A 25,017-nucleotide genomic window follows, 5' to 3' on the forward strand; every position below is an offset into this window, starting at 1 on the left:
TGAACCCTAGATATCAAGGGATGAACAGCATTGGGTAAGGAGAAAAAGGGAGGCCCATGGCAGATATTGAGGGCTCAAAAGAGCAGAAGCCCTTGAGCCCATACAGAATGTGCAAAAGAGAACTTAAAAAGGAAATTAGGAGAACAAAAAGGGAGCATCAAAGGATACCAGTAGGTAAAACAAAGGAAAATCCTAAGTTGTTTTACAATTACATTAAGGGTAAAAGAATAACACTAGGGAAAGAGTAGGGCCCATTAAGGACCACAGCAGCAATTTGTGTGTGGAGGTGAAAGATGTAGGTAGGGTTCTAAATGAATACTTTGCGTCGGTGTTCACTTGTCAGAGGGACGGTGTGGGTATAGAAATCAGCAAGAAGGACTACAATAAAATTAAACAAATTAGCTTAGGCAGAGAGGAGGTTCTGAGTGGTCTAGCACACTTAAAAGTAGACAAACCTCCAGGGCCAGATGAAATGTATCCCCAGGCTTTTGAGTGAGGCTCTTGAGGGAGGAAGTAGCAGGGGCGCTGGCAATAATTTTCAATTCCTCTGGCCACAGGAGAATTAGAGGGTAGCCAATGTTGTACCTTTATTCAAGAAGGTAGGAAGAGATAAACCAGGAAATTACAGGCCAGTCAGTCGAACCTCAGCGGTGGGGAAACTATTGGAAGCAATTCTGAGAGTCAGAATTAAGCTGCATTTTGAGAGGCAGGGATTAATCAAGAACAGTCAGCATGGTTTTGTTAAGGGGCGGTCACTTCTGACCAACTTGATTGAATTTTTCGAAGAGGTGACCAGATGTATCGATGAGAGAATGCATTTGACATAGTCTATTTGGACTTCAGCAAAGCGTTTGATAATGTCCCCCATGGGAGACTGATAGCGAAGGCAAGAACCCATGGGATCCTAGGAAATTTGGCAAATTGAATCCAGAATTGGCTGAGTGGCAGGAAGCAGAGTGTGATTAATGGTCAAGGGGTGTTCTTCTGACTGGAACCCTGTGTCCAGTGGGGTGCAACAGGGATCTGTGTTGTGGCCCTTGCTGTTTGCGGTTTATATAAACGATTTTGACCTGAATGTAGGAGGGTTGATCAGTAAGTTTGCAAATGATACAAAAATTGGTGCAGTGGTAAATAGTGAGGAGGATAGCCTTAGATTACAGTGAGACATAGATGGGTTGGTCAGATGGGCTGATCAATGGCAAATGGGTTTCAATTCAGACAAGTATAATATGATGCACTTGGGCTGGACAAACAACGCAAGGGAATACATGATAAATGGCAAGGGCCAGGGAAGCACCGAGGATCAAAGGGACCTTGGTGTGCATGTACACCAGTCCCTTAAAGTCGCAGAGCAGGTGGATACAGTGGTTAAGAAGGCACATGATATACTTGTCTTTATTAGCCAAGGCATAGAGTTTAAGAGCAGGGAGGTTATGCTGGAATTGTATAAAATGTTCGGACACAGCTAGAGTATTGTGTGCAGTTCTGGAATTCACATTACCGGAGAGATGTGCTAGCACTGGAAAGGGTGCAAAGGAGATTTACCAGGATGTTGCCTGGGCTGGAGAGTTTTAGCTATGTAAAGAGATTGGATAGACCTGTGGTTGTTTTCCTTGGAGCAGAGGAGACTGAGGGGGGACATAATTGAGATGTATAAAATTATGAGGGGCATAGACAGAGTAGAGGAACAAACCTTTCCCCTTGGTGAAGGGATCAATGACCAGGGAGTCATAGCTTTAAGGTAAGGGGCAGGAGATTTACAGGGGATTTGAGGAAAAACCTTTTCACTCAGAGGGTGGTGGGAGTCTGGAACTCACTGCCTGAACGGGTGGCAGAGGCAGAGACCCTCATAACATTTAAGAAGTACTTACTATGCCGAGGCATACAAGACTATGGGCCAAGTGTTGGAAAATAGAATTAGAATAGTTCAGTGGTTATTTTTGACTAGCGCAAATGAGATGGGCCGAAAGGCCTTTTCTGTGCTGTAGACTTTTATGACTGTATGACAAGTAGCAGATAATAATTTATCTTCAATAAGCGAGAATCTAAGCACCTCCTCATCACTCAGTGGCATTACAATTGGCAAATACCCCATCAATCTTCCATGGGTCACTTTTGATCAGGAATTAAACTGAACAGACCATGTATATATGGTAGCTTTCCGAGGCCGTGTATTCTGCGACAGCTGACTCATCACCTGACTCCCCAAAGTTTCTCCACCACCTACAAGACCATGGGTGAGATTCTCCGGTCGCTGACGCTGAAATCGCCTTCGCCGATCATCCGGAGAATCAATGTTCACGCCTAAATCGGGGGCCTAAATCGGGGGCGGCGTTGCTTTTGCGATGCGGCGTCTCCTCCAAAGCGCCGTACTCCGCAGACCGTATTGATGGCCTTAGGACATTGCCTGAGGCCCTTCCCCCGATGCTCCGTTCCCCCACCAGCCGAGTTCCCGATGGCGTGGGTCTCTCATGGTATTACTTGTTGGGAACTCGGTGTGGCAGCTGTGGACTCAGTCCAGCCCCGCCATAGTCGGGGGACGGCAGGTGTGCGGGCAGGAGAGACTTTGGCAAGGGCTGGGGGCACTGTTGGGGGGGTGGTCTGAGGGCCACGAGCCAGCCAAAGGGCGCCACTATTTGGCAAGCCAGGTCCATGCGCGGCCGCTGCAGGCCGCCGCCTTGCGCACGTGCGACCACGGACCCGGCAATTCTCCGGCCATATCGGCAACTGGAGCCGGGTGCTCTACGCTGCCCGCATGCTAGCCCCCAGCCAAACAGAGGATTGGTGGCCGTTTTGCGCCGAATTGCCGGTCGTAAAAGGCCACCGTTCCCACACCGACGTCAGGACATAGCCTGAAAATCGGAGAATCCAGCCCCATGAGTCACAAGTGTAATTGAATACTCTCCAACTACTAGATGGATGAAGCTGCAACAACTCTGAAGATTGACACCATCTGGGACAAAGCAGTCGCTTGATCAGCAGCGCACCGCCACCTCAAATGTGCACCGGCCACAAGTAGCATCTTATAGATGCGGTATAATACCTACAAGGTACACTGTTGAATTGTGGCAATACATCTTAAACAACACCTCTCACCCAAGAGGAAAAGGGCAGCAAATGAATGGAAATGCCATCACCTAAGTTTCCATCCAAGCCATACTGTTATAACCCACACAGATCTTGCGGGGTAAGGATGATCCATTACCCGTGGAGCTTGCAGAATTCGAGCTCTCCCAATTAGTGGGTGGGTGACCCTTAACTAAGTTCATGTGCCTTTGTATAAATAGAGTCAGACAGTCAGGCACCGAGAAGTTCCAGTAGGTAATGACTGGAGCTGTATATAATAATTAACGTGTTAAATAAAATACATTTTGTTTTTCTCTACAACGTGGTGGGGACTCCTTTCGTTACCCCTTACAAAACATACCATCCTTATTTTGAGAGATTGTCATGAGAATGTCACTTTAAGAAATGTTTGTCTGCTCATGTTATTGCAGTGATGTCAGAGTGTGGTGGAGCTGGGCTGTCTGTCAGTTTCAAAGTTTCACTTTGAGTAAAGCTTGGGTGTGTCTGTGTTTTTTTGGTTTTGTTTCAGTGTTGGAGCTGCAGCCAGCCAGAGAAGGTGTAATATTGTTCTCTCTGCCATGTAAAGACTATCTCTTGATCATTTGGTGAATTCAGAGTGATAACTGCTCTCAGTAGTGAATTTAAACCAGATGTGCTTCTGTTAAACGTTTTTTTTAATGTCTTATGGATGTTAAAAGGAAAGTAAGGATTATTTAGTGTTCTATTCTTTGCGGGTTGTATTTGAATTGATGGTTGCTAAGATGTTCACTGTATGTTTTAAAAAAGGTCAACTTGAGTTCATAGAATAAACATTGATTTGCTTAAAAAAGTACTATTCGATTTCTACTGTACCACACCTGTAGAGTGGGCCGTGTACTCCCCATATCACAATCTAGTAAAGGTTGTGGGTCAAGTGAACTCCATGTTACACTTTGGCGTTGTCTAAACCCTGGCCCATAACAATATAGTGCCAATCCACTGTCATCATTGGGTCACAATCCTTGCCTTCCTTCCCTCAGTGCTATGGGTATACCACATGGACTACAGTGATTCAAGACAGGCATAGAAATGGGCAATAAATAGTGGCCTTGTGAACTATGTCCTGTCCAAATCAATCAATGTTATTGATTGTGAACTATTTCCTGTCCAAATCAATCAATGTTATTAAATAAATCCTACAGTGTCCATTTTGAGATGTGAGATACTGAGGAAAGTAGGAAGATTTCAAATCGTTAAACATTTCACATCAGTACTTGCACCAACGCAGTACAGGTAAAGTCCGGTGATTTGCATCTATTAGCTGATTCGGGCTGAGGAATATTCAAACCTAACTCATAAAGGTTCCAAAAGAGGATTCTGTCAAAAACGTGAATTAGGCACCTGCCCACCACTTTGACAATGACCTGGCTTCACTGCTGAAATTAAGGAAATATCTTGCCCCTGAACAGCGTGCACAGTACTTGCATACTAAAGTCAAATGTAGTAGAATCCAACTTCAGAAACCAAGAGTGTTGCTGGCTTTGCAATTGTGTTGTAAGAGTCCAGTGACCATACTTCTGCCTGGATCTTCCACCCGATTGAATGTACAGCCCTTTATCCCCTTGGAGTATGGTGACACTAGAAAGTCCACCATTTACTGCCCATCCCTAGTTGTCCTTGTGTATGTCCAGAATCCATGTGATGAATTTATCTCCATAATGTTGATATGGATTTTGGCATAACTGACATAGAAAGAACAACAATGTATTCCTAATTCAAGATGTTTGACTTTATAGGGAAGTGGTGGAATAGTGATATTATCACTGGGCTAGTAATCCAGAAATCAGAGCAGTGCTGAGTCGTAATATAAAGGCAGTGGATAGTAATATAGAATCAGTTTAGGTTGAAATCATGAATAGCAGGGGAAGGAAGTCAAGAGTAGGAGTAGTCTATAGACCCTCAGCATGTGGCCTCTCAAGAGGTCAGAGCATAAATGTGGAAATATCAAGAGCATGTTTGAAAGGAATTGCAATCATCATGGGAGATTTTAACCTGTACATTGATTGGAAAAACCAAACCGGCAAGGATAGCAAAGAAGAAAAAATTGTGGAGTGCATCAGGGATTGCTTTTTATGGGCAGCACAGTAGCACAGTGATTAACACAGTGGCTCTACAGCACCAGGGTCCCAGGTTCGATTCCCGGCTTGGGTCACTGCCTGTGCGGAGTCTGCACGTTCTCCCTGTGTGTGCATGGGTTTCCTCCGGGTGCTCTGGGTTCCTCTCACAAGTCCCGAAAGACATGCTGTTAGGTAATTTGGACATTCTGAAATTCCCCCTCCATGTACCTGAACAGGCACCAGAATGTGGCGACGAGGGGATTTTCACAGTAACTTCATTACAGTGTTAATGTAAGCCTACTTGTGACAATAAAGATTATTATAATTATTAGAGCAGTACTTTGTGGGGCCTACCCAGGAACGGGTTATTTTAGATTTGGTTTTGTGTAGTGAAGAAGGATTAATAAGGAATCTTGTGGTTAAGGATCGCCTAGGGGGTAGTGACCACAATATGATAGAATTCCAAATACAGTTTGAGGGTGAATGGATGTGTATCAAAACTTGTGGCTTACCCCTTTCCCACTGCAGGATATTTTGCACTCCCTCCATGATCTCCTTTATCCTGGCACAACAGAGGCAAAGTACTAAGAAGAAGAAAATGTCTTTCTTTCTTTCAAATTTAAATCATTATCCCTTTGGCAAGATTGTAATAAGAAATCTGGAATCTTACAAATCTACAAACAAGACTCTGAATTTATAATTCCCATGAAGTTATATCTCACATGAAAATCTAAGAAAACATCTGGTGATTAATATTGGAGACCAACATAGGGTTGCCAACCCTCCAGGATTGGCCTGGATGCTCCAGTGGTTGAGGATCAGTCTCCAGGACACTGCTGTTTGCAGCCCTGGAGAAAAATCATCAGGACATTAAAAGCTTTTTTGGCATTTTCTTCAAACATTTATTGGGCAGCATGGTAGCACAGTGGTTAGCACAATTGCTTCACAGCTCCAGGGTCCCAGGTTCGATTCCTGGCTTCGGTCACTGTCTGTGCGGAGTCTGAACATTCTCCCCATGTGTGCATGGGTTTCCTTCTGGTGCTCCGGTTTCCTCCCACAGTCCAAAGGTGTGCAGGTTAGGTGGATTGGCCGTGCCATATTGCTCTGAGTGTCCAAAATTGCCCTTAAGTGTTGGGTGGGGTGACTGGGTTATGGGGATAGGGTGGAGCTGTGGGCTTGGGTAGGGTGCTCGTTCCAAGAGCTGGTGCAAACTTGATGGGCCGAATGGCCTCCTTCTGCACTGTAAATTCTATGATCTTTTTCAGCTATAAAAATATGGAAAATTGGTGGTGGGTGGTGTTTCCAATGTGGCAATGAGTATTTTTAGGATGTTTTGTGGCACAAGCGGCCCTGCCTTGGAGCTAGGAGCCCTGAGTTCGAATCTCATCCCAGGACTTGATGGGCAAGGAAGGTAACGCAGGCAAACAGGTTGAGGGTGACAACTTGCAAATCCTCCTGAATACACCAACGGCTGATGGTAAGAGCAGAGGAACACCTGGTCAGCCACGCTTTATGTGGAGTGGCGCCCCTCAAGCTATAAGCCCCTGGTGACAGACTGGTGAAACAGGCAAAAGCCTGAGTGCAGCACTAGGTGTAGGATCATTGAAATTTGTAAGAGTCATTTTGGTTTCCAATTGGCTAAGCAAGGCAGCATTTCAGAAGGATGGCTGGAGCAGAGGAACAAGTCATGTGACGTAACCTCCAGGGATGCATTTAATTACAGTTGGCAACTCTAGTCCAACTAATCAAGTGAAAATAGTAAAAGATCAGTGGAGCCTAATGGGACAATCAGAATCTCTTACAAATGAGCAACAGGAACCGATGATTGTAGTGAGGCTAATGATATCCATCTTCATTAAGCACCAATTGAACATATCGAGAAGGTTATTGGAATAAGGAGACACAAGATGACCAATTAATTTTTTTTGGGGGGGGAGGAAAAACGATAAAGTAGCATGGTTCGTGTCATTTAGGTTGATCAGAGAAGGGAGGGAGGAAATACAAATTCCGCGTATTTGGCCATCCCGGAGCAGTTCCAGGTTTTGGATTGCCGCCTTGGCTCATGCTATGATTCCCTTCCATTTGATTGTGTTACTGTTCGCATTATGTTCGTATTCGCCCACCGATGTAAAGGGTGAGTAATGTGACTTTATGCTAAATATTAATTTACAAAAAATGAAAATAACTTCTGCGTGAACGCCACTGAATAAATGACGAAACTATGGGGCAAACGCTTTTTCATTGATTGTCCAAGTACACGGCTAACCGCAAGCGTTTACCCCTAGGCAGGGAGATTTTCTTACGAGACAGGCTGCTTTGAGTGAAGCTTGGTGCCTCTGTTTTCTAAGATAACCTGTTTGTGAAGTAGTTATACTTTTATTCATATTGATCACTTGATTCAGAATTATCTAAGCTTCCAGATGCCAGACAAGTGAGTAGAGTAGAGGGCTGATGGAGATAACGTCTCACACACCTTGCTTTTCTGATCTCTTGCAACAGAAACTATACTATATTTTTGTAACTGATATCATATTTTGGGAGGGTTGGACCAGCAAACGGCTTAACCCTTAAATAAGCCTGTTGCCTTTCGATTTGATCATGGCTAATTCCTGACCCTGTCTCAGATACTGTCCTATCGTTGGGATATCTTAACCACTGTGGCAATGTTGGCTGCAAGGGTGTCAACCCTCTCCCTGTTGCATGTAGGAATGTTTCCTAATTTCATTCCTTTGACTATTGTGAGATTCCCCAACCAGCTCCAATGTTGTTTTTCTCTATCTGCTCTTGAAGAGCTTTAATCCAACCCCCCTCTAATCTTCTAGGGACTACAGCCACCGTTTGTGTAATTTAACCTTGGGGTCGAGGTACCATTGTCATATGTGATGGGATGGCACAGTGGTCAGCACTGCTGCCTCCATAGTGCCAGTGACCTGAGTGCAATTCTCGCCTTGGATGTCATGTGGAGTTTGAACTTTCTCCCTGTGCCTGTGTGGGTTTCCTCCAGGTCTCTCTCTCTCTCTCTCTCCCTGAATGGCCTCCTTCTGCAATGTAAATATTCTATGATGCACTCCTTCCAAGCCCAATATAATCCAACATTGGATGTGCTGCCCAGACTTGCTTGCTGTATCCAGGTGTGGTTTAACCAAGGCTTTGTATATTTGAGGCATGGCTTCTACTCTTTTGCTTTCTAGTTGTCTGTAGTGTCATGTGAGAGTGCCTTTAAGAAATGGATGTTTAAGCAATGTACCTTTTAAGAAATGCAGTGGGGTGGAGCTGGGCTTTAGATCAGCCATTTTGCAGATTTTAGTTTTAGTTTGAAAAAGAGCTTGGTGTGTCTGTGTTTGCAGTGAGCTTGATCTGCTGTGATCTCTTTCATGAAAGACTCTGGATCATTTGGGTGATTTTAAACTCCTAATAATAAAGCCTTTAACCTGATATGTTTCTGTTTAAAGGTGTGAAGTCTCATGGATGTTGAAAGGAATAACTGAAGGATTATTTAGTGTTGTAATATTTTCGGGGTTATCTTTTGAAGTAAGGGGTGTTAAGTGATCCAATGTTTATTTGAGCGGTTAAGTTGAATTCATGGAATAAACATTGTTTTGTGTTTAAAAACCCACGTGTCCATAATTGTAATCCCATACCTAGGGAACAAGCTCTGTGCTCGGAAAAACAACAAATCCATTAAAGGGGGAGGTTGGTTTAACTCTATGATACATTTTGGGGTTCTGAAAACTCCTCTCCCATAACAGTAGCTGTAAATGCCAACATTCCTTTCGGTTTTCTGATTACTTTTCTTCCTCTTTGGGACTCCAATGTTTCTGGAACTTTATGTTTAGACAGGGTACTTCCATCCTTTTTCTACCAAAATTAGATTAACTAACTTGTCAAAGTTCCTGTGCCAGCCTTCCCGAACAGGTGCCGGAATGTGGTGACTAGGGGCTTTTCACAGTAACTTCATTTGAAGCCTACTTGTGACAATAAGTGATTTTCATTTCAAGTTTTCCCATTCATGCAATCCATTGATATCTCCACCTAGGCGGTGAAGAATTCTATGTACTCTTTGCATTTGGTGTACCCAGCCAAAAACTAGGCGAAGGATGGTATGGGTCAAGAAAGGGAGGAGCCTTGGATTAACAAACCGAAATATGAACAAGATCAACTGAGCAAGTTCTAAACCATGGTGATGCAACAGGCTGGTGTCATTCCTTGAGAATTGCTTTGTCATCGGAGCTCAATTTGCAATTCCGACGCAAACTAGATGGATAAAATGTAATGTCACTTCAGGGGGAAAAAATGACAAGTCATGCAGAAGTAGTGCTGCAAATAATCTTGGTTGTAACTCTTGTTTTCAGGCATGAACACTTGTCAAGCCAATGAAATACCTTGTAGTTCTGGAATTTTTCAATGTATTCCTGTCTCTTGGAGATGTGATGGTGTAAAAGACTGTCAAGATGGTGGTGATGAGGAGAACTGTGGTAGGTAGCTTGAGGACACCTGTTCAGTTTAACTAATAGTTGCCAAGACCTCATAGTTGTAAAATAAGGGCTGAACACTATAAACTTTGTTCATTTCCTTTGCCTGATATAGCTTGAGGAAAAACCACAACCTTTTACAAGAATAGAGAACATGGTCTGCCAGCAACCAGTAGGAGAGAACCAGTTAATGGTTTGAGTCCTTTGACTCTTCCTCCGAACTGGAGGGAGGGAGGATGTGCTAGAGCTGTAGACTGCAAAAAGAAAAGTAGCAAATTGAGGCAGGTGCCTGACGAGGGGCAGGGGTGCAGCACATGTATGGTACATATTTTTTTTAAAAGGGGGTTTAAGATGGAAAAAAAGTGGAAAATTAAGTTGCTGAACACGAGTCCTGGGGACTGCCCAACCAGAAGATGAGATGCTCCTTCCAGCTTGTGCCAAGCTTCACTGGAGCAATGCATCAGGCCAAGGTTGGATATGTGGGGTGGGCATGACTGCGCGGTGTTGATTGTAAAAACCTTTTACTTTGGTGTCAAATTAACTAGAATGCATTTTTTAAAAAAAACAGTAAGATCCTGATATTTGTATCTCATTTATTTTTCCCTTTGTGTTGGGCCCTTGTACTATTATGGAATTTCATGCAGGAGGGGCTCTACTTCAAAATCCTGGTGTCATTCTATGATCGTGAACTGTTTGTTTTATCACTAGTCCATGGTGACTGATCTTGAATTTACAAGGACTGAAAGGTACTTGGCCTCAAGTACCTGTGGTCCATAGTTTAAAGCACATGAATAGATAATGAGACTGTTTTTCTTTTTCAGGTAAACTTTCTTGTAATCCATTAGAATTTACTTGTGCCAGTGGTAGATGCATTTCCAAGAACTTTTTCTGCAATGGTGCAGATGATTGTGGGGATGGAAGTGATGAAAAGGACTGTGAGTCACATACCTGTGGCCCTCATGAGTTTCGGTGCAATAGTTCTGAATGCATCCCCTTGAATTGGCTGTGTGATGCCAATGCTGACTGTGCTGATAAATCTGATGAATCTCCAAGCCGATGTGGGGATACGCTTTCAACTGTGACCTGTTCTCCGAATGAGTTTTTGTGTAATTCTGGTGAATGCATTAACCATAACTGGTACTGTGACGGAGACAAGGACTGCAAAGATGAAAGTGATGAAGCCAAATGCTGTAAGTGTACAATTTCTTGTCTGTAGGATTTAATTTGATGATTTTTAGTTATCTATCTCCCTCACTGACTGTAGCCAAGCAGTGCTAAAATTCTGTACAGCCTCTAACCCAATAGACTGCTCTTGTATGGAGACATAATACCAGAATTGGTAATAGGATGCAATTGACAGTAGGAATCAATAAGCCAGTGATAACCAACATCTATCTATCCCATAACATCTATCAAGTGCACAAGAATGCTTGACACAACTTGTTCTTTGCATCCCCAAAATACAGTTTGTTGTGGCTGAGTGGGCACTCCAGGGACCTTGGGCAACCCAATCTAGGCAGACACACCTAAACTAAATTGATTCCATTCTACACCTTAATTTTCACTCTTCACTTTCCATGTTGGAGTTTCTAGCCTCTAGGATTGGTCAGGAGACTGCAGGTTTTGAAGATCGGGCTCCAGGACCCTGCTGTATAATTCTGGAGGACAATTATACAATTATTTAATTTTTGTTTGTAAATGTTTTGAAGATTTCTCTTGCTGTATATCAAATGGGCGGGGTGGGGTGGGGGGGGGCACTTTCCAATTCGGGAATGAGTCTTTTTCAACTTGGAAAGAAAAGGCAGTGTCTCAAAGGGATGGATGTGTTGGCTGAAATGGAGAATCATGCAATGACACCTTCAGAGGCACACTTATATTTTACATTATGATTGTGACCCTAAGTTGGTATTAGAACATTTTGGGTGTATTACAGTTACATTAACTGTTTGCATACATGATTCCTGTTTCTTAAATTTTGAATATCATTTTCAGCAGCTGAAGTATGCAAGTTTGGTCATTTCAAATGTGGCGATAATTGTATTCCTGAGAGCAAGAAATGTGATGGAGTTATTGATTGTACTGATGGTAGCGATGAGCACAACTGTAAAAGTAAGTACAAGTTTGAGTAACGTGAGGATATTTTTATTGAACTCCTTGGTTGACACTCTTGCAATGTTTTTTCTCTACCAGCTGTGGCATGTGCAGGGCCTTCTGTTTTCAAATGCCAAACTGGAGAATGTATCAACATGACCCAAGTGTGCAATCGGCAACAAGACTGCAAAGACTGGAGTGATGAACCCGTAAAAGAATGCTGTATGTATCTTGGCAATTCTATTTGTTCCATGAATCTGTACCTGTCTCAGAAGGATTAGTAAACAGAAAGCATTTTTTAAAAACAAGCTACTTTCTAAATCCCTTCAATAAGGGGGGGGGGGGGGGGGGTTTACGCTATTATCACAACCAGGGGCGTCATTCTCCGACCCCCCCCCCGGCCGGGTCGGAGAATGGCCGTTGGCCGTCGTGAATCCCACCCCCGCCGAAGTCTCCGGTACCGGAGATTGGGCGGGGGCAGGAATCGGGCCGCGCCGGTTGGCGGGACCCCCCCGCTCAATTCTCCGGCCTGAATGGGCCGAAGTCCCGCCCAGAAATTGCCTGTCCCGCTGGCGTAAATTAAACCTGGTATTTACCGGCGGGACAAGGCGGCGTGGGGGGAGGTGCGGGACGATCTGACCCCGGGGGGTGCCCCCACTGTGGCCTGGCCCGCGATCGGGGCCCACCAATCCACGGGCGGGCCTGTGCCATGGGGGCACTTTCCCTTCCGCCTCCACCATGGCGGAGGCGGAAGTGACTCTCCCAACTGCGCATGCGCGGGAAACTTTCAGTGGCCGCTGACGCTCCTGCGCATGCGCCGGGAAACTCAGTGGCTGCTGACGCTCCCGCGCATGCGCCGCATTTCCGTGCCAGCTGGCGGGGGAAAATCCCTCCGGCGCCGGCCTAGCCCCTCAATGTTGGGGCTAGGCCGCCAAAGATGTGGAGCATTCCGCACCTTTGGGGTGGCGCGATGCCTGTCTGATTGGCGCCAATTTGGGCGCCAGTCGGCGGACATCGCGCCGTTGGGGGAGAATTTCGCCCCTGGTTTTTCAATTGTGAAAATTTGAATTGTTTTGCTTGCAATAAAGTTCTCAACTCTTGATTTCCACCCTGGGCACTTTAACAGACTGTTCTTAATCACTTTCCTCCAATGTACCAGCAAATAATGTCATAATTGGCCTTGTAATCCAATAATTAGATTAGACCAAGTATCCAGAGAATATTGCTTATTAAAATTAGTTTGGTTAAATGTGGAATATAATGTAGGAAAGTGTGAATTTCACTTGGTAAGAATATACATTTTTAGTATAGAAATTGTGATCTGGGTGTTCTGGTGCAGGAGTCGTATGCAAGTGACTAGGAAGGCAATGCTTGCCTTTATTGCAAAGGGAATGGAATTTAAGTGGGTTTTTCTATGATTGGGGCATCGGTGAGACCACATCTAGAGCACTCTGTACAGTTTTGGTCATCTCTAGTTCTAGGTTAGATAATCTATCTGCTGGAGTTTAGAGAGGTCCTCTTACTGAAACAAGCTGGGTGGATGCTTTTTCCTTGCAGACTAAAATTCCCATCTGCAGAAGATGGTGCCCCAAAATGAAGGCCTTTAATCTTTAGTTATTTTCTACATAGGGAGCAGCACTACAGAGAGGGTCATTAAGGCAGAGTTCATAAGATATAGGAGCAGAAGTAGGCCATTTGTCTAATAGTCTTCTCTGCCATATGAACATGGCTGACCTCATCCTGGCATTAACTCCACTGCCCTACCCATTCTCCATAACCCTTCAACCCCTTGTTGCTAACTTTTGGTTGGTTCAATTGGCTCTGTTTTATAACCTTTGCTCTAGAGTCGCCAGGTATCTTAATGATACTGCCACGAGGTTCAAGTAATGATCAATAACTCAACACACCAATTAGTAAGGTTCAAATCAATACACCTTTATTATACATAGTAAATCGCTACTCGTGCATAAACTCTACTTTCTAGGCTATTTCTACAACTAACAGGCCTATACTTAGCTTCAGACTGGCCCACCAGGTCAGGGGAACAAATGGCCTTTGTTTGGGTTCTGAAACTGTGGGATTCAAAGCTGGTATGGACTGGTAGCTAGGAGCGCCTATCTTGTAGCGAGTGTTGACTTAAGACTTCGTTGGAGCGGCAGCTGGACAGGTCACTCGAGGGTTGTTTCGCGTTGCTGAGTGACCCTGTCAAGAAGGACGATTTGAACTTGGGGGCTGTACTTTTTAGTCCCAATGGGGGCTTCTCACCTTTCGGGGCGGACCCGTGCTTGGTTTCAAGTGATTGGACTTTGTTCCAATCGTTTGGTCCGATTTCTCCAATGCTGGAGCGGTTCCGTGATCGTTGGGCGGTCTTTAGGTGTCCGTTAACCTCTTTTGTGTTGGCTCCTGCTGGCGCCGAGGAGTCGGGCTTGGCCTTGTATACCTTAAATGTTTCGATTGTTCCTGGGGATCGCTCATTAGTATGTAGATGGCTGCTTGTATCAATGCTGTCTGGGCTTTTGCAGAGTCTAATACACAGTAAACTTACACCTGCTAGTTTTTGCCTGTGTTGGCTGAATTTCCCTTCAGCCTTTGCTGTTCTCCATTTTACGTCGGCAACTGGCCAACCCAGGTGGCTACACCCTTGCCAAATAAAAAATCTATCCACTCAAATTTATCGCTGTCCAGCATCCATAGCACTTGGGGTAGCGAATTCCACAGATTCACAACTCTTTGGAAGAAGTAGTTTCTCCTCTACCGTTTTAATTTTGCTACCCCATATCCTGAGACTATAACCTCCTGTTCTACAATGCCCCACAAGAGACCCCATATCCTGAGACTATAACCTCCTGTTCTACAATGCCCTACAAGAGGAAGCATCCACTGCATGTCTACTTTACTTTATCCATACCTTGCATAATTGGAAGCCTTGAGGGGCCAGGAAGTTAAGCCGCAATCTGATCAGCCATGACCTTATCAAATGGCGGAGAACGCTTGCGGAGCTGAAGGCCTACCTCCTGACGTGTGCACATTTGTACAAAGAACAAAAACGTATGCCACAGGAACAGGCCCTTCAGCCCTCTTAAGCCTGCCCTGACCATGCTGCCTGTCTAGCTTCACTTTCTACACTTCCAGGGTTTGTATTCTTCTATGTATGTATTTGTGAAGACCCCCCCCCCCCCCGCCCCTTAAAACATCTATCCTACCTGCTCCCACCATTCCCTCCAGCAGCAAGTTCCAGGCACCCACTACCCTCGTGTTTATTTTTTAAAAAAATGTCTTGCTCATCTCCTCAACTTTGCCCCTCACACCTTTTATGTTCTCTAGCAATTGTCTCTTCCACCTTGGGGTGGGGAAAAGGATCAATTATGACTATTAGACATGTCAAAGGTTTGAATGATCTCCCTGGTCATCCATGTATTATTCAATTGTACACTGCATATTGGAAATGACATCAATTGTCTAGTAATAACCTCAAACCAGAAGAATATCAATGTGAAATGCAAATTCCAATTTGTTTTACAGATATGAATGAATGCCTGGTGAACAATGGTGGTTGTTCTCATATCTGCAGGGATCTTGCCATTGGCTATGAATGTGAATGTCCACCTGGCTTTGAACTGGTCAGTGGGCAATTCTGTGCAGGCAAGTTTCAGTTAACTTTCTCCTTCAAAATATGCCCAGATCATGATTTTGAAGGAATATTTGTTTTTCTTTGCAGATATTGATGAATGTCAAAATCCAGGAACCTGTAGTCAAATTTGCTTCAATTTAAATGGAAGTTATCACTGCGACTGTCACAAAGGATATCATATTGACCCAATCAATGGGGAGTGCAAAGCTGTAGGCAAGTAAATATTTGAAAATACCTGTATTCAATTGGTGAGACTTGAACTAAATTGGTTATACACAACATGCACATAGTTATTTAACCTAACTTGTCCCTGAAGGTAAATTACAAAACCCTACAAATCTCCATAAATTAGTCCTGACTGATCTCTACATGCCACCTTTTGGCTAATAGCCTACTCCTCAGCAAAATTGGGCCTCTGCTTCCCACACCTAGTTGGAGGAAAGGGTGAGGTGGTGGTAGGAGGAAAATTGATCTGCTAACTGATGCAAAGCTTGTATATGTGGAGGATATTTATCGCTTACAACTTTTGGTCGATGAGCACTACTAGCTATGTAAAGTTTTAAATTTGGGCTGACACTTGGTAAAGGGTTACGGTCTGTTTTAGGTGAATTCATAGAATCATAGAATTTACAATGGGCCATTTGGCCCATCGAGTCGGCGCTGGCCCTCTGAAAGAGAGCCCTGCCTAAGCACATGCTTCTACCCTATCCCATAAGCCAGTAGCCCCACTAACCTTTTGGACATGGGCAATTTAGCATGGCCAATCCATCTAACCTGCATATCTTTGGACTGTGGGAGGAAACCCACACAGACACTGGGAGAAAGTGCCAGCTCCACACAGGCTGAAATTGAACCCGGGACCCTGGAGCTGTGAAGCAGCAGTGCTTGCCACTGTGCCACCCCTGTTAAAAATGTCACTGCCTGGTGCATTAAGCTGCATACAGACCTTGACTAGGGGCAGGGGGGCTGGATGCACTAGTTACAATATACTGAGTTGCATGAACATAGATTGAGAGGTGGTAGATCTATAATGGAGGTGAGGATGAACTACTTGAGGGTGGTGAATTTGTGGAACTCACTGCCCCATGGTGTGGTGGAATCAGTAATTAAGTAGTTTTAAGAAGGAGATAGATTTATTTCTGTCTGACTTTTTAAAAGATAGAATATGGAGAACAAGTGGGAAGGTGGATTTGAGACCAGGAAGTGATCAGCCATGATCTGATTAAATGGCAGAGAAGGCTCGAAGGGTAGAATTGCCTACTTCTGCTCCAAGTTCCTATGCATCTCTTGCACAGAAAGCTTGTAATGTCATGTTAGTACTTCATCTCCATAAACTGAAGTGTATCCCTTTTGTAAACTGGTATTTACTGTCACCATCCCCTCCCCCCTCAAAAACCTTTATCTCCTACCAACAAAGGGGAAGTGGGAGACATTTTTAGAAAGGAGATTCCATAAGGGGTCTTGTTCTGTGATTCCCGAGGTGACCATTGTTCATCAATTGGTTTTCTTCATACAGGAGAAGAGCCCTGTTTGATTTTCGCTAATCGTCACGATATTCGGAAAATTGGACTGCATCGCTTGGAATACACTCAGATAATTGATGAGCTAAGAAATGTTGTAGCACTTGATGCTGACATCACATTGCAGAAAATCTTCTGGGCTGACCTGGGACAACATGCAATTTTCAGGTATTCTGGAACCTCAACAAATTCCTGTACATAATTTAACCTCTTGCCTTCAGTTCCATATGGGGCTGGTTTAGCACACTGGGCTAAATCGCTGGCTTTTAAAGCAGGCCAGCAGCACTGTTCAATTCCTGTACCAGCCTCCCCGAACAGGTGCTGGAATGTGGCGACTAGGGGCTTTTCACAGTAACCTCATTGTGACAATAAGTGATTTTCATTCATTCATTTTCGTTTCAATATTTATTCGTACATTTTTTTTAAGCAACCTCTGAGTACAGCCAATATATCAAATAACTCTACTGGCTGGATTTTGCTCTTCTGGCAGGTTGCAAACCTCTTCGTTGGTCTCTAGATATAGGACTTCCAGGGGTTGAGGTTTTAATTGGCTTTGGAGACGGGTCTGTAGCTCAAATAAGTGTACCTGAGGTGGGCTGACTGTGGTGCAGGCAGGTTAAATGCCTGCCTCTGATGCATCCTGATTCCAGATGGGAGAATGCAGCAAGGTATCAAGTATTCGTACAGCATTAAAATTTGGAGATTGATGTAGCCTAGGAAGCAATTATTCAAATGCAAAAGATGGAGCAGGAGAAAGTGAAAGGATGGGATATCCTATATTTGGAAGGGAAATGAAAGGTTGAATGCTATAAAGCTTGTAGAGTCACAAGAAAGCATTTCTTTTGAATGGGATAACTGGGTGAAAATTTCAAACTAGTCCTGTGATCAAAAGGCCAAGTGCCATAAAAGGAGAATTGTGATGGGCCTATTTCCAAGTCGCCCCACAATTTCACCCAAAGAGAAAGGAATCTGGGCTGAGATAGTCAGTAGGATTTGAAGCTGTTAAATTGAAGTTTAAGAATGAATCTTTGGAGAACCTCCACTCCGCACCCCTCGGGTGAGCGTTTTGAGAATTGTAAATGGGAGTCAAAAGGTGTCAACCATATGGCTGAATTCCAGTGTCGGAAACCAAAGCTGGTTATACAACTACAGATAATAAAGTAAAAGACAGTAGATCCCATGTTTTCTTAATATTTCATAGAAAAGAGATACAGCTGTTTAAAGCATGGTTCTTGAAATAAATATTTTTTCCTGCTTCCATTGTTTTTGCCTCCATTCAGCTGATATGGTTGCTGTGGCAGCCAATGATCAATAGGCTTGTGTCGGGGCCTGCTCCCTCCAATAAGCGGGTGGAAACGGCCTGGACCTGGCCACATGGTTCAGTAGCCAATGTTTTCTCGCACTCTTGTTTCTGTCCAAATGGGGGCTGTAAAATCCCTATTCTTTCTGAAAACTATTTGAATTATCATACCAAATCAATTTTAATTGTATGGAGTGTTGGTGAGACCACATCTGGAGTATTTTCTAGTTTTGGTCTGCTTATTTGAGGAAGGATGTGGTGGCATTGCAGTGCTGGAGTTTGGAAGGATGCGGGGATCTGATCGAGGTATGTAAAATACTAAAAGGGTATATAAAATACTAAGGGATCGTAAAGTAAAAATAGACCAAATGTTCCCCTTGGGGAATCTAGAACGAGAGGTCACAGATATAGGTAGAGAGGCAGTAGATGTAGAACGGAGATGAGGAAGAACAACTTCTCGGAGGGTGGCAATTTGTGGAACCATAGTGCGGTGGAATCTAGCCATTAAATATTTTCAAGAAAGAGATAGATATATTTTTGTTAAAGGGTATGGGCAATAGGTGGGTGGTACATTTGAGACCAGGAAGAGATCAGCCATGATCTGAATGAATGTCAGAGCAGACTCAAAAGGGCTGAATTGCCGACTTCTGCTCCTAATTCCTATGTCCCAAATGAAATGTATACATTCTCTGAATTTTTAATATTTGTTTGCCACCTATGGGTGTTTCTGTAGCACTGCTACGAACCCAGTTGGTGGTGTTACTGGATGGCAAGGATGTTCTAATTTTAAAGAAAAAATGGAACAGTCACAGGACTGCTGATTTTTTTAAACCAGAAAAATAAAACATTCACTAAACACTAAATTTGATATTCTCCCACAAATGTATACCATTTTTAGCACTACTCTATCTTCCATGGATTTCTCCAAGATTGTCATGTGTTTGCTCCCATAAAAGGCATGCTTTAAAATCTTTCAACAATTCTTTCCATCAGATGTTGGTACAAATGTCTGCTCCAGATTGTCTAGCTACCTTGTCAAACATAGCTTCCTTTCCACTAAATAAGGAATTCAGTTCCAGGTTTTTCACTTCTCCTTTCATGCTTCCTTATCTTGAATTTCAACACCCATCCAATTCTACACACACTCGGGTGCTCTGTCCCCAAAAGAACACTCTTGCTTTAAAAACTGGAAGTAAGGACACCAAACCTTGCGGTTGCTTCTGCTATGCATTTGGCTGTAGCCAACCTCATCTACTCTCCATAAACCATATCATCTTCCAAAGGCAGTTCCTCTTCAATTTTCCTGAAGCTGCTTTTCCATTCCCTTTCCATAGAACTAACTGTCCTTTAGTTCCACTTGGGACTTGATTTTATGTACCCTGTGACATTGTGTTGTCTCTTCTACTTCTAGCACAGCTGCAAGCTGTTCAATCCTCTTGCTTCCTAATCCAGCTACTAAACTCAAAAGCCTTCCTACCCTAAAGGTGCCCCTGGTTGTTGAGCAACAATGCTGCTCTTGCACAGAACCACTAAATTAAACCCACTTAAATCTATCTTATTTCTAATATTTAATAATACAAAAAGTTCATCTAATACTACCTCTGCTTTCCTGATGGCACACATTTCTAATTGGTTTAAATGTCAAGGTTCTGGTTAAGGAGAAAATTCAATTGCATGCTCTTCATGACTACTTTTATGCTACAGTTTGTGAGCAAAGTTGGACTTTGGAGCTAAACATTGTTTGGTAGAGTTCTGAGGGCTGTAAGGGAATATACTAATGTAAACTCCAGTTCTGACTATTTTGTCATTTGCATTGAGAATATTTTGTATTAACGACTGACTTCATTGCAGTAAATCAATAGATGACCAAGTTGGTACAACGGAGATTGCCAGAGTCATCAATGATGTGTACCTTCCTTTGGGACTTGCAGTCGATTGGATCCACAAGAACATTTATTGGACAGATGCAGGCCCTAAAACACTTTCGGTGGGCAACTTCGATGGAACTAAAAGGAAGATCCTCTTTAATACCAATCTAAAGGAACCAGCATCAATAGTAGCTGATCCACTAACTGGGTATTAGTTTTTTTACTTAATCAGGTATCCGCATGCCAGCACTTGATTGTGGCAGACCTTTGGCAGTAATTCACAATACGTTCGTTGGCTTGGCAGCGGTCAGTTTAATAGCAAATACGTGAGATAATTGGGTAATTTTTATTTAATTGTCTATAATGAGCAAGACCATGAGCATTGAGTTATTATAAAGAGCCAAGAGTGGTCAGATTGCTATAATTAACTGTACACTTCTATTTTTCAGTAATTCTCATGACTGGCTAATATTGGGCACTATTCTCTTGGCCTTTTTGTGCTCCAGTGAGTGTGAGGCCAGTGAATAGCAGGAGAGGTCAAAAATTAAAACTCTGCTGGTGGGCAAACAGTTTGTGATGCAACTTGCCTGTCCCTGTAGCTGAAATCTGGATCCTGCTATAGTGTGGAAAGAAGCCATAATCATCACTTGAGCTCAATTTCCATACAATTAACAGGAGCCACCCTGTATTCAGTGGCCTCCCCAGCAAGTGGTCATGCTTGAACCGAACAGTACTCTTTTTGAAAAATGTGAACCTGGCGGAGGGAGCAGAGGTGATGAGTAGCCATCTTCGCTCACCGGCAAAGATCCCAGGAGCTTGCTGCCTCGAGGGGGGAGGGAGAGGGGTGGGGGGGGGGTGGGGGGGGGGGGGGGGGGAGGAGGAGGAGGAGGAGAAGAGGAGGAGAGAGAAAGTGGCTTGGCTGGGGTGCTCTGACATGGGAAGGGGGGGTGACTGCTGTGTGGATCTGCCATGCGAACCCCTGCATCATTTACCTGTTCCAAGGCAACTATCATTTCTGCCCTGCCAGCCACTTGTAACCCTCCATAACTGCTGAGGCCTCCAGCCATGTGGTTGAAGGCTGTTGCTGAATTGGCAATTGTAGTTCAGTGAGCACTTCACACAGGGTGGGTTAACAGGTGATGTAGCACAGTCATTGCCTAGCATTCCAATCACACCTTGATGCCTGAATACTGCGGGAGGCAACACTACATTCAGCAGCCAACATTTGAAGCTCTAGCTCCAGAAGGGAGATGAGCGCAACGGGGAGGGGGGACTGCCAGAGAGATGGGTCAAGGGCTTGGGGGTCGGTTCGCATTATTGAAGTCCGAGGCATCCTACTGGTTGTGGTGAAGGGTTTTAATGTTGAGTATCTAACAATGCCCCCTCTCCCAATGGTGCTGCCCCCATCTCCCCCTTGCCCACCCTCCTCTCTAGTGCCCTCAGTGATCCTCTACATGCTTGGCCTTCCTTTCTATGCATAGCAGTGTCCACAGGCAGCCAGCTGCTTAGCACATCCTGTGGCCTTTGATGCCACTGGCAGGCATCCTCTTGGTTAGGACTTGGTGGCACAGCTGTGCACATGCTACCAAGTCCCATGTGCTGACTGATGTGGCCAACATCCCCACAATGTATTGAGTCCAGGTTAGCACCCAGCAACCCCTTCTCCCAGTCGGTGCCCAAAGGGCCCTGGAATTAACAATCTGGATGGAGGGGTAGCCAGATGGAGCCCCTGTCATCTGGCTCTGCCAGCCCTCCTGGCTCCCCAATGTCTGCACCATGGTGTTGATGCCCTCAGTGATGCTCCTCTTGTGATTGAGCCATGCTCTGCAACACTTTTTGGCAATACCCTCCTGTGATTGGGATAAGCTTCACTGCATCTCGGCCATTCCCATCTGAGACTGGGACATGTCCTGCATCACCAAGGTCAGCCTGGTACTGGGTCATGTTCCCCATTGTTAGTCATTCTGCCAAGGCCCTTGGCCATGGCTGTCACTGACTGTGCCACACCTTGGACACCTCCACTAAAGCTGCAGATGTTGTGCAGCAGGCTCTCCACTGCAATCGCCACCCTAGCAGTGTTGGCCATGGTGCCACAGCTGGTGACACTGTGCCCATAGCCTCTGGCACTCTTCCAATTGGCTATGGACCTGCTGGATGTCACTGGCATCTCCCTCTGAATGGCCTGGCTGCCCACTAATGTCTCCATCAGCTCCAGGTATACTTTGTTCATAGGCTTGGCATCTGGCTGGAATCCAGCAGATCTCAGACTGCTGACTTGCCTGGGCATTACACCCTCCTCCTGATGTGCATCAACTGTGGTGCTCACCAGATTGTGTCCCAGATGCCTGTCCACTAACGTTGCCCACCAAGGTGTGAGTCTCTGTACTTGTGGAGGGTGGGATGACAGCTGTGATATTGACTGTGGCATCATCTGAGCTCTCCGAAGTGGTCTCCTGGAGGGCAGGGGAGGGGGGCACCTCCGATGGGCTGGTACTGTCAGCTGGAGGACCTTGGGGAGAATGGACATGTGGTCAGTGAGGGGGATGGGTCAGTCTGTTATGACCTGGAACGACTCCTGTTTGACAGGCCGTCTGGATGGGGCCCGGTGGATCCTCACCTCTGCAGCATGTGCCAATCTCTGCATTGGTGACCACTCTATCGTCTACCACCCGTCACCTCCAGGGCCTGTTCCACAAAGGTCTTGAGGATTCTAGTGTCTGGCACCAGTCCACCAGTCTGGGCCTTCTCTTGGCGAATGTGGGAGAGCTTCTCCTGCGGAGACTGAGCGCATCGTTAACTACATGCATGGTGAAGGAAGGGGGGGTGGGTGGGGGGGTGGGGGGGGGGGGGGTTGTTGCTTGTGTGGGGGTAGGAAGGTTTCTGGGGCAGGTGTTGTCAACTCTCCCTTGCTGCTTGGTGAAGGTCGTTGACCTCCTTGCAGCACTGGAGGACAGTCCTCCTGGTCACATTGCCCGAGCTGACGGCTGCTGCCACTTCATCCAGGTGGCACTGGCTGCACTCTGGCTCCCATGCTCCTGGCCTCGACTGCATCTAGGAGCCTTCGAGGTTTGTGTCCCCAAACCTTGGGGCCGGGTGTCTCGCCGCCAATGCCTGTGAGCTGAGTGGGGTTGGCTATGCAAGTGCTGTAAGTACTGCTCGACTTTGTTAGCGGGGGCTGGTGAGTGTGGTCTCGGCAAATTAGTTGGCGAGCCTTCATTTGTGGTGTGAAGCTCATGGGGCCTCGCTCAGTGGACCAATTAACATTGTGTTGCCCTGCCAGGCTGAGTGCCAGGACTCTGCAGTTCCTGTTTGCTACCAGACTTGGACATTTTTGGAGAATCGCCCCCATTGTGTTGGCATATGATGTGATAACTTGTCAAACTGAAAGCAGTTTACTGGCATTATATGAAGTTGACTTTTTCTATTTTGGGTTGTTAGGTTTATATACTGGTCAGATTGGGGTGCGCCAGCAAAGATTGAAAAAGCAGGAATGAATGGTGCTGACCGCCAGCTTTTTGTTAGCAGAGAGATATATTGGCCAAATGGCATTGCACTCGGTAAGTGAACAGCTAAAACCTGTTTTGCAGCACTCTCATTAGGGTCTTATTTATTCATTACATTTATCATTACTTCAAATCTGTTCATAGATCTTGTGAAAAGCCGCCTCTATTGGGTTGATTCAAAACTGCACACACTGTCAAGTATAGATCTAAATGGTCAGGACAGGAGAACGGTATTACAGTCAGAAGAATTCCTTGCTCATCCCCTTGCCGTGTCCATGTTTGAGGTAAGATGCATTGCTAAATATTGACAGCATTGCTTAATGCAAGTAGAGCTGAACTAAGCAACTGTTTGTGAACTTGTTTAACTAAATTAGTGCTATTTGAAGTTTCGATGTATGAGTTTGATCTAATGTTCTAAATGGTGAACTTGCAAGCAATGGAGTGGTAACATTGTCTAAAAGCTGCTAATGGCTAGGCCATGTTGAATAGGACTCCCAGTAGACTTGGGTTTGCTGCCTCCAGAATATGCAAGGAGCAAATTTATTTGATCTATGATCTTCTCTAGTGTGCAGAACTTGAATGAGCATACTTTTTATTATGGCTGTTGACTAAAACATACAAATAACTGGCAGGTGCTAGTAAAGAAGTTCAGCTGAGGTTGAGGAGAAAAGTATCCATATGTTGACTGCACAAAAGGCATTGTTCATGACTGATTGCATTATGTAATTTGTAACTTTATTTTGTGATACTTGCCAAGTGGTACTTGCAATCCTTTTGCTAAAAGTCAAGGTAGCAGTGGTTAGCACTGTGGCCTCAGTGCCAGGATCCCAGGTTTGATTCCTGGCTGGGTCACTGTCTGTGCGGAGTCTGTACATTCTCCCCGTGTCTGTGGGTTTCCTCCGGGTGCTCCGGTTTCCTCGCTCTCGTCACGAAAGACATGCTGTTACGTAATTTGGATATTCTGAATTCTCCCTCGGTGTACCTGAACCGGTGCTGGAATGTGGCGACTAGGGGCTTGTCACAGTAACTTCATTGCAATGAAAGCCTACTTGTGACAATAAAGATTATAATTCTTATTGGTCAGTGTCAAGTAAAGTTTACCAAGAATGGCATCAACTATGTATTTCCCTGTCTGTCTGACATCAAGTCTGAGACTAAAGGGTGTTTGTTGAACTATGCATTCGAGTGAGAGATCATGGTGTAGCTTTCGAGTGAGAGATCATGGTGTAGCTGTGTTAGCATCAAAAATAATTTGGGTGAATGCCTAAATTGAATTATATAATTTTGTTGAAGGATCATATCTTTTGGATTGATGCCGAGAACGATATAATTTATAGTGCCAATAAGTTCACAGGAGCCAATGTGGTGACCTTGGCCTCCAATCTCGATGAACCTCATGATCTTATTGCTTATCACAAATTGTTACAGCCATCAGGTAGGAAGTCTGTTCTTTTCGAGGTAAGACTTTCC

The 25,017-nt window shown here is 44.7% G+C and overlaps 1 protein-coding gene across 1 annotated transcript in view; it reads left to right on the forward strand.

The window, feature by feature from the left end:
- The first annotated feature begins 6,560 nt into the window (after positions 1-6,560).
- The window catches only part of LOC140430134 (very low-density lipoprotein receptor-like), a 53,936-nt gene continuing 35,479 nt past the window's right edge, over positions 6,561-25,017 (forward strand). The window contains exons 1-12 of the mRNA XM_072517645.1: positions 6,561-6,639; positions 9,515-9,637; positions 10,456-10,824; positions 11,627-11,743; positions 11,825-11,947; positions 15,248-15,367; positions 15,444-15,569; positions 16,873-17,044; positions 20,028-20,252; positions 23,483-23,601; positions 23,692-23,831; positions 24,841-24,982. Coding sequence (XP_072373746.1) covers positions 6,561-6,639; positions 9,515-9,637; positions 10,456-10,824; positions 11,627-11,743; positions 11,825-11,947; positions 15,248-15,367; positions 15,444-15,569; positions 16,873-17,044; positions 20,028-20,252; positions 23,483-23,601; positions 23,692-23,831; positions 24,841-24,982 — 1,855 coding nt within the window. The remainder of the gene's footprint in view (positions 6,640-9,514; positions 9,638-10,455; positions 10,825-11,626; positions 11,744-11,824; positions 11,948-15,247; positions 15,368-15,443; positions 15,570-16,872; positions 17,045-20,027; positions 20,253-23,482; positions 23,602-23,691; positions 23,832-24,840; positions 24,983-25,017) is intronic.

This window comes from Scyliorhinus torazame, chromosome 9 (genome assembly GCF_047496885.1).
Source record: "Scyliorhinus torazame isolate Kashiwa2021f chromosome 9, sScyTor2.1, whole genome shotgun sequence".
Taxonomy (NCBI): domain Eukaryota; kingdom Metazoa; phylum Chordata; class Chondrichthyes; order Carcharhiniformes; family Scyliorhinidae; genus Scyliorhinus; species Scyliorhinus torazame.